General features: G+C 40.4%; 1 protein-coding gene across 2 annotated transcripts in view; it reads left to right on the top strand.

Annotated features, from left to right (window-relative positions):
• LDAH (lipid droplet associated hydrolase) overlaps positions 1-10066 on the top strand; it is a 117169-nt gene extending 107103 nt beyond the window's left edge. For both annotated transcript variants that reach the window (XM_084513277.1, XM_084513278.1), the window contains one exon: positions 9821-10066. In XM_084513277.1, the coding sequence (XP_084369403.1) occupies positions 9821-10012 (192 nt within the window). In that variant the 3' untranslated portion in view covers positions 10013-10066. The remainder of the gene's footprint in view (positions 1-9820) is intronic.
• Positions 10067-14497: the final 4431 nt, after the last annotated feature.

Below are 14497 nucleotides of genomic sequence, written 5' to 3'. Positions count from 1 at the left end.
GGCCTCACCAGAGCTGAGTACAGGGGGACGATCACCTCCCTAGCCCTGCTGGTCACGCTGTTCCTAATACAAGCCAGGATGCCGTTGGCCTTCTTGGCCACCTGAGCACACTGCTGGCTCATATTCAGCCGACTGTCCACCATCACTCCCAGGTCCTTCTCTGCCTGGCAGCTTTCCAACCATTCCTCTCCCAGCCTGTAGCTCTGCTTGGGGTTATTGCGCCCCAGGTGCAGGACCCGGCACTTGGCCTTGTTAAACTTCATGCAGTTGACCTCAGCCCATCGGTCCAGCCTATCCAGATCCTCCTGCAGAGCTTTCCTACCCTCAAGCAGATCGACACACGCACCTAACTTGGTGTCATCTGCGAACTTACTGAGGGTGCACTCGATGCCCTCGTCCAGATCATCGATGAAGATATTAAAGAGGACCGGCCCCAGCACCGAGCCCTGGGGGACGCCACTAGTGACTGGCCTCCAACTGGACTTGGCTCCATTCACCACGACTCTTTGGGCCCGGCTATCCAGCCAGTTTCTAACCCAACGAAGCGTGCGCCAGTCCAAGCCAAGAGCAGCCAGTTTCTTGAGGAGAATGCTGTGGGAGACGGTGTCAAAAGCCTTGCTGAAGTCAAGGTAGACCACATCCACAGCCTTTCCCTCATCCACCCAGCGCGTCACTCTGTCATAGAAGGAGATCAGGTTCGTCAGGCATGACCTGCCTTTCATAAAGCCATGCTGACTGGGCCTGATCGCCTGCTTCCCCTGCAAGTGCTGCATGATGACTCTCAGGAGGATCTGCTCCATGAGCTTTCCTGGCACTGAGGTCAAACTGACAGGCCTGTAGTTTCCTGGGTCTGCCCTCCGGCCCTTCTTATAGATGGGCGTCACGTTTGCTAGCCGCAAACGTGACGCCCATCACGTTTTTTAAGTAGCATATTAAACCCAAAAAAGGTTTATCTGCTTCTTCAGTTTATTTTCACCAGTGATTTGGTGCAGCAGATACATTGATTGTGTAAGGAAAAAGACAGGAAACATCTGAAGTAACATTACAAAGATGAAAAAAATCTGCTGCCTGAGAAGAATGTTTTTTAATCAAGCTGGAAAATAGATATTGGAAGTTTAAGGACACATGAATCTATTTTCACTCACATTGAGGAAGTTTGTGTTGTGGGTGGCTTATAACAGGCTTATAGCCTGTAGATGTTTAGGTGATGAAGAAATTCTCTTTTGAAGAAATTAAAGGAATGAAGTGTGTGTTTACCATTTTCCGCTTATTTCAATGGTGAATTTAGAATTTAAAGTAATACAAGCTTATATCTCACCAGTAATACCATAGAAAAGGTGTTATCCAAAAGCATCAACTGAACTGATACTGAGACATGGATATTTAGATTAAATATAGTAAAAAATGAAATATTTCATTTCCACAGAAATGAATGCTACATTTTTCTTTTGAAAAACTACCTTTATATATATTAAAAAAAAAAAAAAAAAAAAGCAACCAAGAACTATTTTGACTCCTGAAGCAGCTGTTTTGATGTTGCCCAGTGTTTTTGTTTGGGTCTCTGTAGACATCTACAGGGGGTTAGTAATTATTTTCAGTGCGAGAAGCATGATCTGAAGATAAGTGGTTAAAAGAATACTACAAATATTTTGCCTGCCCACAGCTTGAGTGAGTTGCTTGCCTACATTTGTGAAAAACCTTCCAAACACTCTTTTTCAATAGGTGCAAAGTGCTCTTCTGAGCCAAGAACACCTCTTTTTTGGCTGGTCTCACATCCTTTTTGGCCTGCGCTCCCTGGAGGTGCAGAGTTGAAGTTAGGGAAGTTACACAAGTGCTTGGGGATTTTGGTGCCTGTGTCATTTAACTACAAAAACAACCTTCTCTTTGAAGCACCCAGAATGCCTAATCAGGGATCAGCACTTTCCCTCCTCAGTGGAAAAGGATCCCAGTGAGCATTCAAAAAGTTCAGTGGGCTACGGTCTACTTTTCTGTGATATTTCAAGTTTCCTGTAGCTGAGCTCTGGTTAGCATCTTTCATGCCGTGTGGCATTCCAATAAGGAGGCAGTGACGTGAACTTCCAGGACTGAGGGTGGTATAAGGTGTGTGCTTCATAAAACAGGCAAAGACAGCAGTATTTCCATAGTCTTTTGAAGAATACTTAAGAAGTTACCCTTGAACCATTACTAACCCTTAAATGTGAGGGATACCTTCCCTCGCTCTGCTGCAGAATTCATTGAACAGAAGTGAGAGAAAAAAAATGTCATTTACAGTCCATCACCGATCCTGTTGTTTCAACAGAGATCTAAGTTCATCACCTGAGGTAAGTTCCCCTGAACGTAGGCAGCACTGGGATGCTTTTCAGAGGGAAATAATATTTGCAGTAAATACGGTTGGAGGAATCTGACCCAGTAATATTATCACTTAAAGAGTGGTTTCAGGTCTGTTTTTATTTTCATAGTTATACAGACTTGACTTGTGAAATATTCATGTTGCTGACACACCTAAATATATACCCTTGAAAGGTTTCTAAGTCTTTAACATAACATAAATAAGTTAATCACCCTGGTTTGTTGGTAAAGCCTATGCATCCTTTTTAAAAGCACGTTTTACTTTGCACTGGGTTTGAGAGAGTAGAAGTGCCTTGCCTGATCTCTTAGATCTACATGCCAGGAACATTGCTAGCAGAAATTATGTAGGTGGCTAAACTGCAGCAAAGGTAGAGAGAAGCCCTTTCCACTTCCTTGGTTTATTGAATTTCCAGTTATTACTGACAAAGGCATGAAAGCAAGGAGCCTCTGCTCTATCCATTTGGTAGAACACCGTATGGGACACCAGGGAGAGGATTAACGCATTGTGGATTACGTGCAGAGTAGCCACTCCACCTGCCTGTGTGGCTTTGCATCTTAATTTCACTGAAAGCAAAATATTTTTCCACTCCTTTTTCAGAGAGGGAAGCTGTTATTGTTTATTATTTATGTTGGTTTGGCAAAATTGACCACATTCTTTACGTTAAGTAAAATCACCACAAATACTTCAACTACCCATTACACCTTTGCTACAACCCCTACAGGCTAGTATGTAAAAATAGCATTATGTACCCCAGATTGCCAACTGCCTCTTCTTGGAATGGTCCATTGCAGAATTAAAGAATCATAAAGGCTGGAAAAAAACTCCAAGATCATCTGATCCAACCCCTACCACCAATATCACCCACTAAACCATGTCCCTAAGCACCAGGTCCAACCTTGCCTTGAACACCCCCAGGGACAGTGACTCCACCATCTCCCTGCGCAACCCATCCCAATGCCTGACTGCTCTTTCTGAGAAGAAATGTCTCCTAATTTTTAACCTGAACCTCCCCTGACACAACTTGAGGCCATTCCCTCTAGTCGGCACTTAGAATGCAGAAAGTTGAGGAATCACACTTCAGGTAAAACAAGCCAAGAAGCAAGTTCCACAGACCTTGCCATCAAACTGGCTGATCTCAACCACGGCAGGATCACAAGGGGAAAGAGGTAGTGTCTCGGAGAACCAGATCCCAAAGCTTTTAGGGCTTTCTAGGGTAATGCCAGCTCTTTGAATTCTTCCCAGAAACTGATTAGTAAAGCCAAAGCACAAATAAAGCAAGTCAAAAAAAAAAAAATCACGTCCCAAATGAGTATGTTCCCATGTCATTTATACTATTCTTTTGGCAGGATACGGTGAAGGCACTTTCACAAATCCAGAGAAGCTAAGCCGTTTTTTATAAACCATGATTGAAGCTAAAATTAATTCTGGGCTAATGCCTTTTAAACTAGTTTTCATCCAAGAGCAAATGAAACTATTCACTGGTTATCGTGGAGAGATGTCACCCAGAGAGAAGTTGCTGTCTCATTCAGTGAATGTACGTGGGAGTAACGCTGATAAAAGTTAATGTATCTGACACAAGGATTTCAGCAAGGACACCAGTCCAATCCTGCTTGCCAGTGCGCACGTGCCGTCAGTTTATATCCACAGAGACCAGTCCTTCGCTCTTTGCCATCAGCTGGATTGGTGCCTGCCCAAGTAATAAGATCCTAAAGTTGTTATAATGTGTACTGAATTCCAGAGAGATAGAGGAAACTCAATTAATATTTTTTAACTTTTTGGATTTGTTTTTCAGTGTTGACCTATGATGGCCACAGAAGAGGCATAAAAGAAACCTCTCTGTAATTTATACTTATGTGAACTGTCATACTTACTAAAACAAGTGCCAATGGAGTCAACTGCAGGAAATCTTTATTATTTTCTTAGAAACTCTTTAAAATGTAAACATCCTGTTGATACGAATCTCAGATTCTTCTGATGTTTACTTAGCAGCTGCCGTCATTGTGCAGTGTCTGAATACACATACCATATTACATGGTACACAAGCTGACAGAGCCACATTCTGACTTGTGTTTTATTTTACAGAAGCTAAGACTGAAACCAGTTCTTAGCAATTTAATTGTAAAGCAGCTTAGGAGAACATTGATATTTTAAAACTATTGAAACTTGGAAATGACCTATTTAAAATGCCCTGTTGCAATGGCAATGATAACCCTCATCCCCTTTACTCTGCCCCCATAATCAGATACTGAAAATGTAGGTACTAGGTACTCATAGCAAACAGGGTGTTGCATCAAGGATCATATAAAGACGTTGTTGTGTTCACTCGTAACTGCTATTTGCCTTCTAAATCTGGAATACCTGGAAGTCTCAGCATTCAGTATTGCAAAAGGATAAAAAACAATCTTCTCACCGCAATGGCAGAAAAGTTAAGAAGTACAGATATTGAAAAAAAAAAGATTGAAAAAAAAAAGCGCAGAAGAAAAATAGAAATAAACTTCTATTTATTGTTTTGTAAATCTGATTATTTTTAAGTTAGTCTCATTATTTTGGGGGCCTGACTCACCATTTTTGAATGCTTAGGTTGGCAGCAGTTTTTCATTGCTGGTACAGTGGTTGTGCTGACTCAGGACGTCTTTACAGCCATGCACAGTCCACAGGAAAATATGTACTTTACAGATCCATGCAAATCATATACTGCACGCCAGTGTTTCCTACCGTTAATGAAGATTCCATGTGCCTCTGGTTACACATGGTTCGTTAATTATGTCTGCCCCTGTGCTGCAGTAGCAAAACTACTGGTGTAAAAATGAAGATGAGATTCTGGATGCTTTTGTTTAAATACATTTAAAATAAATATCCCTTAATACATTAGGAAAATAAGTAACACCCTAACATCTGTTTTGTGGCTGTATATGGTGTAGGCAAAGAACAGGGACGTTTTGTCATTCAGAGGGAGACCCCCAGTGCCACAAATGACATTTTAGTACTGTAGACTTTCATAGGTCCTTTACTGCACTCTGTATTGATGAAAATTTCCACCTTACTTACAATCCGGCTTTTAGATTTTATAGAATAATTTGGAAACCATTTGGAAAACAATTCTGAATTCTGTTGGCAGTTTCTAACTAAGAAACATGCATGTTTAAGTTTTAGATTTGGAGGCATACTCAAATAGATACACGTAATGCACACACCAACCTCTGCACACAAAATAAGCTGACAAAATAACTCCAGCATCAAATAAAGCTCCCCAGCAATACCTGTTGTAATGGTTATAATGTGCCCTAACTTTCATTCCATTTATGACACGAGTGGCTATCCTGCCTTGACTGTTCATTTTTTGCTTCAGTCCAAAAGGTTCTACAAGGTCTATGAGGCTCAGGGAAAAAAATACATTGTTTGCTTATGATAAAAATTCTTGGCTTGGAGAAGGAAGCTATTCATTCCACTCAGAGGAGATATGGGCTGAGCCAGCATGTAGAGAACTAGTGAGTGAGAGGTAAATAGAAATAAGGAGGGGGAGGCAGGATGAAATCAAAGGCTCCGTTTGTTCCATCAGAGGTAGGCTTCTAGTGCTGTATGAGATAGTGGATTCATGCTACCCATGCAAGACTGACATAAGATATACAGGAGCTTTCTGTAGCTACAGTGGAGGCCAAATGGGCTACTCTAACGTATCTGTCTTAAGTTGCATGAAATATTTATGTATGTGCATCTGAATCATGGTTTATGAGTTTACTGGTAGGAATTTAGAGGTACAGTAGGCAGTAGAGGTGCAGATGACCCCATTAGAGTCAATAGAGATCTACAGAAGAAGCCAAGGTGGAATTTGGTTGCCTTAAACATAAACATTTGGTTTAATTTGCGGCACTATAGAATATCTCCATGGGGCGTCCAGCTGCTTTTCCAGAAAATTGTGGGTTTCCTGTAAAATCTATGTCATGCCTGCTAGTCTCATGCAAAACCTGTAGCTATCTAGAGCATCTCAAATGATAGCAGGTACCTACACTTCAGCAACTGAGTTCTGCCCTTCCTGAAGTGCTATTTCACCCACTTCACAGTAGCCATCTCCTGTTCCAGCTGAATAGCTTTCTATGTACGTACCAATATTGAGTAAATCTTAACAGGTTCTGGTGGGGTATTGATGCATAGTACACATGTAAACACCACAAGAGTTATATGCATTTAAATGTTTCTGTGTTGAATTGAACCCAGGCCTGGCACTAGGGAACAACTGGTGGTTTGAGAGAAGTTTGAGGGGTAGGGCTGGGAATAGAGGTTCCAAACTGAAAAAAAAAAAAATGTGGAGAATTGCATGGGGAGAAATTGAGACTCAGAATGGGATAAAGAGACCAGAAGGCTATAATTTGGTTTTCCAGGGCAAGAAATTGGGACTAGAATAAAAAAGCAGAAGTGGTAGAAATTGGAAATGACTAGGTAAGGAGGATAGAGCTAAAACAATGCACTGGAGATGGTAGAGCAGTCCTGAGGCCAGAAAGGTTGGACGGGACAAGATAGAAGAAGTGGTATTGCTCTTTACAGATACCTTCTGTACTTGGAAAGATTGGACAAAAGACTCAGCAAGGCATGTAGTTGGTAAACATACTGATCTTTTCTGCTTGGAGTGGAACCTAAGTTTCTGAAGTCTTACTGTTCCTGTTCATAGCAGATGCCTTTGGCTATGTTTGCCTTAAAATCAGGAGCAGCACAACAGGGGAGAATTTGCAAAGCAAAACAGTAGGTGGTGAGGACCTGGTGTCCCCAATGTAGGTATCTCAGAGGGTTATCACTTTAACCAACAGTTGCCTGTTCCCATGGACTGAATGCCCATTAGTGACTGGAGCTCAGTGGATGTGGTCCTGAAAAACATACTTTGACTTAATTTTGGTTGAAAGGATAATGCTATGCACAGAGAAAAAACAGTTCCTAGATGTTTCAGACTACACGTTCAAATTGATGTGATTTGACATGAATCTCTGTGCTCCCCATCTGCAAAATGGAGATAAATGTGGTCACTAAGGTGTTGCAGAAATAAATTAATAAATGTGAGCATGCATATACTCTAGTGGTGTGTGCCAGAGGAATGCACATAAGAAAATAAATTCTGACTGTAAACCATGAAATATGTAGTAAATAAATCCTAAGACCACACACAGAATATAAAAAGAAAAATACTATCAAATAGCAGCTCATCAACTGAATGTCATCCTGTCAGTGGATTGAATGAGTCAAGGATCCTTTGGATCAGGCAATGAAGGATTAAACCGTAATGCAAATATACCAGAGGCAGGCTAAGAATGCGCATAAATCTTTTGTTTAGTCATTTCCAAATCTGTGAGTTCTCAAGTTTACAACCCTACCTGGAGAATAGCCCATTTCACAGTTCATGCAGACTAAGCCAAGTACTTTATCCACCTTTGTAAATGTAAATGACTTTTCTTCTATTTTTTTTCTAAATAATCATGTGATGAGACTCTAGGACTTTAGGGCTACTCCATCAAAATACCTAATGATTTCACGGAGTACTCCACTAAACTGGAATTGCTCCATTTCTTTTCTTAACAGTTTCAAAATCATTATTTCTGTATCTGTTGGTAACGGAGCCCAGGGTCGAACATAATTTGGTCAGATGTTTGGTTTTCAGAAGAATTGAATGCACTTGGCCATTTTCAGTTGGCTTTTTTGGAGAATTTTTGCTGATGTGACTTACTATGATTTATGAATAGTCACCGCTGAAGGCACGATCAAAGGAAAATTTCTGCTAAAGCAAAAAAACACACCTTGTTTCCAGCAATTACTTAGTGACAAAATTAATGTTTGTTGACATGGTTTATGTTCTGTGCACATATGCTTGGAAGTATAACTTGGGGTAGTGTCTATGTAACCGAGGTATTGTATTTTGGATACAGTCAGAGGTCAGTAATATCCAAGATTTGGGTAAGCTTCAATAAGAGAAAAGCAAGTAAGACAAAAACTTGTAACATTTTGTGAAATGCAGTCTGGGCTCTTAGCCCATCTCTACGCCAGTGGGCCAGTAGGGCGCACATATTTATATTTCACATGGCTACAAAAATGATGGAATTGAAGATTTTTGCAATTAAAAGAAAACGTCTTGTCCCCTAAATTATATAAGCATGGCTAAATTACTCACTGAAATACAGAAATGAAATATGAAACAAATGAGAGTAATGGAATTAGGCCGAGCTCTGTGTGTGATATGTTGAGCAATCAACATCCTTCTCATACCTGTATTTGAATATTTTAATATAAAGAAACCTTATAATTAATCTTGTTCCTGTATAATTTTAAATCCGTAGATTTTTACTCTCTCCTAGAGAACCACTCTCCCTTGAATTACTTTATAGAAATAAAAAACATAGCTATAGCATGCAAAGGTGAATATGGGGGAAAATGATTACTTGGGAAAGAGATACAGACAGCATTTCTAAGAAAGAGTAAAGGTGTTTATTGAATGTGATATTAACCTGGTATTTGTGACTTCTGTGTTTGAGTGGGCCCAGTAGCACTGGCCTCATGTATGTCTTTGACCAAAGTTATTAGGGTGAGTTCAACACAAAATAGTCTTTGTTAGAATTTTACTTCCACATTGCAATCTAAATGAAAATTGCTTATTGATCTCAAGAAAGTGCCTGTGCTCTACATGTGCTGCACTTCAGCATGTGCTTCTACATGTGCTGCGATTCTCCAAGCAAAAAAAAGTTTTGCTTCTGAGAATGACCCAGATGATCTTTAGAGGTCCCTTCTAATCCACACCATTCTATGATTCTATGATAATTATTATAATGGCATGACTGAATGATTCACCTCTAGTTCACATCTAACACCGAGGGTAGAAAAATAGATGTTCCTTCACCCCCAACCAGGTAGGTGCTTTGAAACCACATCTAACTGATGCCATTAAGAGAAAGTTACTCATAAATGTGGAGGAACCTCCTGCTTTCTCCTATTTTATACCCAGAAGAAAAAAAAAAAAAAAAAAAAAGGAAAAAAAAATTGTACTTAGCTCACTTAGCTAAGACATAGCCTCAATATTGTTATTTGAGTAAAAAACTAGAAAGCTATTATAGAAAACATAACTAGTAGATAGTGGAAATATAACAGCTTGCCTAGATAGGCGTGAATGCCATGGACAACCAGGTGTTTTGGTCCACAATAATAAGTCTCTTGAGATACCTGGACTTTTGTCAGCAGACCTCTGTTTTCAGAGGTAAGCCCAGAGATAAGCCACAGTCTTACAGATGAGAAAGCATAGTTACAGAGTATTTAACTGGTTTCCTTGTAATTGCAGACTTGGAAATAACCAAGAACTACCATTTTGTTATTCATCATGAATAACACTGGGTCATGAAGTATCCCTTATTTCCAAATAATCCAATGTTCTTGTCTTGGATATTGCTTGCCACATCAGGAACTTTTCAAATTAATGATTTGATATGCTTTGATTTCTAGCTGATTTTTTACTATGGAACTGGAGACAGCTGGTGTCCACAGAACTACTACGATGAGATCAAAATGGATTTTCCAGACGGGGACATTCGACTTTGTGAGAAAGGCCTCCGCCATGCCTTTGTGCTGGATGCCAGCAAGGAGATGGCTGCCATGATTACAGACTGGTTACGGGATGATCTGACGAAATTATAAGCACTGATTCAATGATCAACAAGAAAACAATACAATTATTTCGTGAACGTGTGATTTTTTGTGAGAGAGTCTGTCCTATTTTTTGTTTGTTTATTATAGATTATGGCTTGTTTTCTACTGAGATGTTTTAGAGAAAGTTAAAGAGAGGCTGGCTGGTCCAAAGTGTAGTTTTCTCAATTTAATGGTGATGTACCTTCATCCTGTGTCTTCAGAGCTCTGCAGGACTTGGAAAAGTGTGGAATATTTATTGTCTTCTAGCACTCTAGACAACATTGATACTAGGTTCATTGACTACAGGTGTACCTGTGTTACTACCACCTCAATTTCTTTCTGAGGAACTGTTGAGGCCATATTTGGGGCAGCTCAGTTGGTCTGATTTAGAAAGAAATATCAGGCTACTCTGTATGGATAAAAATCCCCCTGTGGCAATCAGTCCTGGTGTGCTATGAAAAGCCTGGGCCCTCTCCACCTGACTCATCTGTCTGTGCAGCCCTGGCACATGAGTAATAGACACCAGAACTGCCCAAGGCCTCTAACATCTCCTTCAGGTCTGGTGGAGCTGGTGGACAGTCCAAGGTCAGGACAAGTTCAGGCTTTGTACAAGGGAGCTGGAGCTCCGAAGATGAGGTGAAGACAAGGTCCTCCAAGTATCAGAAGGGGTTTAGTCCCAAGACTCCATAAATATTAAGCGTAACATAAGGCAGGTGAGGCTGCTCAGCCAGGGAACATATTTAAAGCCCTTGTTTCATTTTCTCAATTGACTGTAGAGAGGGTGAAGGACCCAGGTCAGAAGTGCCAGTATTACAAGGTGAAGTTGATTTCAAAACCCATATATTACTACTTGTAAGTGCCCGAGCTCTCTGAGCTATCATTCTTGTAATGAAGTCCCTGGGAACAGTGTTTGCTTATCAACTATAAAGAATTAAATCAGTTTTGATGCTTGCCTAAATTGCAGTTCTTTGCTCTAAGGACTGAAGTACGGCATTTTCTGCCAAGCCACAAATTAGGTAAGTCCACCATGAGAAAACAGCCATTCTGCTGTGATTGCACCCATGGAAGTGCATGAAATGTTAGTATTTATAACGCAGTCCTGGCTATAGTGCATTACTGATAAGTGCACTGTTTCTCACATTTTTCATCTCTCTCCTTTACAGATAGGGGAAAAAAAAAAAGGAAAAAAAAAAAAAAAGTCCTACCACTTGTGATAATACAAGAAATTGCAACCTAAAGCTAGAAATGAAAACAATGTAAGGGGAACAGAGCCAAGTGTAATCAGGAAAAGCTTTCTAGCTGTGAACCTGTGAAACAGGCTCCCTGTGGAGTCCATAGGGACATTTATAAATAAATAAATAAAACACTACAGCATATAGTCATGGGAAGTCCTGCTATAGCAAACAAATGAATTTAGATGATGCGTTAGGTATCTAACTTACAAGATTCATTAGTGTATTAATGTGGTACTACTGAGAATGGTGCTGGAGAACGTTCTCTGTGATGCTGAAAGACTGAATGATTAGCTCCACACTTACCTTACACAACTATATACACACCTTCTACTTCTCTCTAGATCCCACTTAACTCTTTCATTAATACTTAAAGCAATTTGTAGAATTAAGTTTCAGGATATTTTAAACCAGTTTTCAAACCTGCAGCCAGCCGGTGGATTTAAGTGACCTTTTTTGCATTGTGTGAACTGCTTTGTCTTTTGAGACCAGCCGCTGGCTTTTCGGATTACACTGCCACAAAATGAAACAGATACTGATGCTTGAGGCAGAAATGTTGAGACCTCTGTAACAACAGCACAGGGAGGAGCCAGGTGTGCTCAAAGTGAAGGGTCTGTGCCGGTGCAACCGATTCTAGTCATTGGAGAGCCCTGGGACCTTCCTACAGGGCCATAGTCAGCAAAGATCAAAACACTTCTTGTGCTCACTTTGGAAATCCACAGCTGTGCATGTCTGTGTGTCTGTCTGTGTTCAACCAGCCCCTAGATGTTGGCACGGAGTCCTGTTGGATGTCCTTGTGGCAGATGCTAAACGCATCTGTTGGCCTAGGTGCTCCCCGTGGCAGAGTGAGGGCGTGTGTGTCTGCATATGTGTGTGTGTATGTACATATATCCGTATTTATACACGCACATATGCACGTGTGTGTATGTTAGTGACATAGAGAACACAGTTCACTTGGTTGTTTTGGTCTACGCATTGATACGGTTAGACAAAACATTTGTTTTTTGTACGGAATCATGTAATTGAGCAAGGAATCAGCTTGTAAACGTTGAGCGGTTGTGGTGGATCTTCTGGGAACAGAAAAAATCTTGCATTAACCAAAGATGACAAGCAGCTATTAAAGCCTGGAAACTGAAGCACCTATGAGAGGCAGTTGTTTACAGTGCATTATTCGTATACTTTGTATGAGAAATTAATTTAGCAATACTTGTACTTGACTTGTGTATTCCTTTTATACGAATGCTAATCTGTTGTTATAAATCCTGCTGACTGCATTAAGACCTAAACTGAGATTACTGCAGGATAATGCCTTACGATTTTCTTAAATGAATTTTCTCTAAGATTATGGAAACCATAGTGATTCAATTGCGTCCTTCCTGCTCGAAGCTCTTACCGTAAGGCTAAGATCTGAAAATTCGCTACTCTACTCATTGCATAAAAGCATGGGTCTACTTTTCACAGCCGCATTTCCTAAGAGAAGCGGATCTCACATAGTGAGAATCCAGCTCTTCTGAAGCCAGTGGTGTTCGCCAGGACCCCAGGCAAAGAGTGTCAAAAGTGCTTATGGTCCAAATGTGCCAACTCACCATAAAAACACAGTGTAATTTTGCCTATTTTAGACTACTTTAGAGTTCTTGGGAAACCTATCACGAATGCATTGACTGTATGCAGTAGCATCTAATCTCTGTCATTCACACTTGTGCTTAATTGTCACCACGTGAGTAAACCTGCTAGCTGCGATGACTTTGACTCATGTTCGTGTTTTGCTAGATCAATACCTTTTATGACAAAGTACACAAATCCAATAACAAAAATAAAGACATTTGTTGTAAAATGTAATTTGAGTCTTCGATAACTTGTTCAATCCTAGTTCATCTTCATTATTTCATGCATGCAGAATTTACAAAAATACTTGCCAAAAAACAAATTTCATGTGCAGTTTAGACATCTAACCTCAGCGGACATCAGTGGGTGGTAGGCACCTGACAAGTTTAAGCATTTTTATCCAGAGCCACCCCAAAACAATCAGTGTTTCCTCTTGCTCCCTCCAGCTGAGTGTTAGCTGCTTTGAATGAACTATAGTGTGCAGGCTACAAAGGTTTCAGGAAGCTTGGTGAGTGCTTTCCCTGTGTTTACGGTGAAGAATTTGGAGCTGGACTCCAAGCTAAACATCAGTTTCTTGACTCACAGGAGACAGATTGCATACATGAGCCACGACAGATGATCTCTTCTCTGCAGTTGAGGTCATTTATGTATTGATTTTACAGAAAATGGGTTTATGTGTGCATCCACTCCCCATCTCTTTCTTTGGTCTAGCTAATTGCCAACAAAGACTTTAAACAAGATGTTCAATGTTATTATTAATCAACTTACTCAAAATATTACTGGATTTGGGTAAACTTGCAAGACCCAGGAGACTCATTTTATTCTGTGTCACAGGTCACACTCAGACTCCCAACTGCAGTAAATTTCTGAGGCTCATCACTTCCAGGCAAGTATTCTCCTCTCTGGCACTTTTACAGAGTAAGAATCCTGAGAGCTTTTATGAGTGACCAGGAACAATATACAAGCATGGATTTCTGCAACAGCTGATGGGGTTTATTACAAGCAAAAGATGGTAGCACTAATAGTACAATCCAGCTGCCAGAAGCGATCGTAGCATCATGCAGAAGTTATGAAACAGGGTAACACGCATGCTCAGATGGCACAGGCAAGGAGACATTTAATTAGAGGCTGTTTTCAACTCCTTAAGCTGATAGTAAATGAAGTAGGTTTTTCCATTCCACATACTGCAGGAACGTGCTTGCAGGAAAGCAGTTGTGTTGTGGTTTTTTACCAGTTTGCAGTAGCTAATAAAATACAGAATGTTAAGACATCTGACTCATTCTGCAGAGCAGTGCTTGCCAGCCAGTTACTTGTAGGAGATTTTTTGCCATCCCACTTGAAGCAATTCACAATGAAAAAGGCAGTGGGGGATTGCTCCTCATTTTCCCTGTTTATGAGCATCTTGCTCAAACTCACTTTAAGCACCCACCCAGCCCCAGCTCTAAAATGCTGTGCTTCATTTATTAAGAGAAATCCATGTGTATGAAGACCAGATGTCTTGGAATTGGGGAAAAAACAGGCTTTCCCAATGTCAGGACTGCTCCTTTTCCCTCACAGACATCCTTAAAATTTAAGAATCCCACTGTTCCAACCTAACTTGTTTGAAAAAGGAAAAACATTTGATTTATATTCAAATGTTTTGACGTGTTAACATCAT

The sequence above is a fragment of the Aythya ferina genome (assembly GCF_964211825.1).
Source record: "Aythya ferina genome assembly, chromosome: 3".
Lineage (NCBI taxonomy): Eukaryota > Metazoa > Chordata > Aves > Anseriformes > Anatidae > Aythya > Aythya ferina.
Note: the sequence above shows the minus strand (reverse complement) of the source record. Positions and strands in the feature narration are given on the sequence as shown.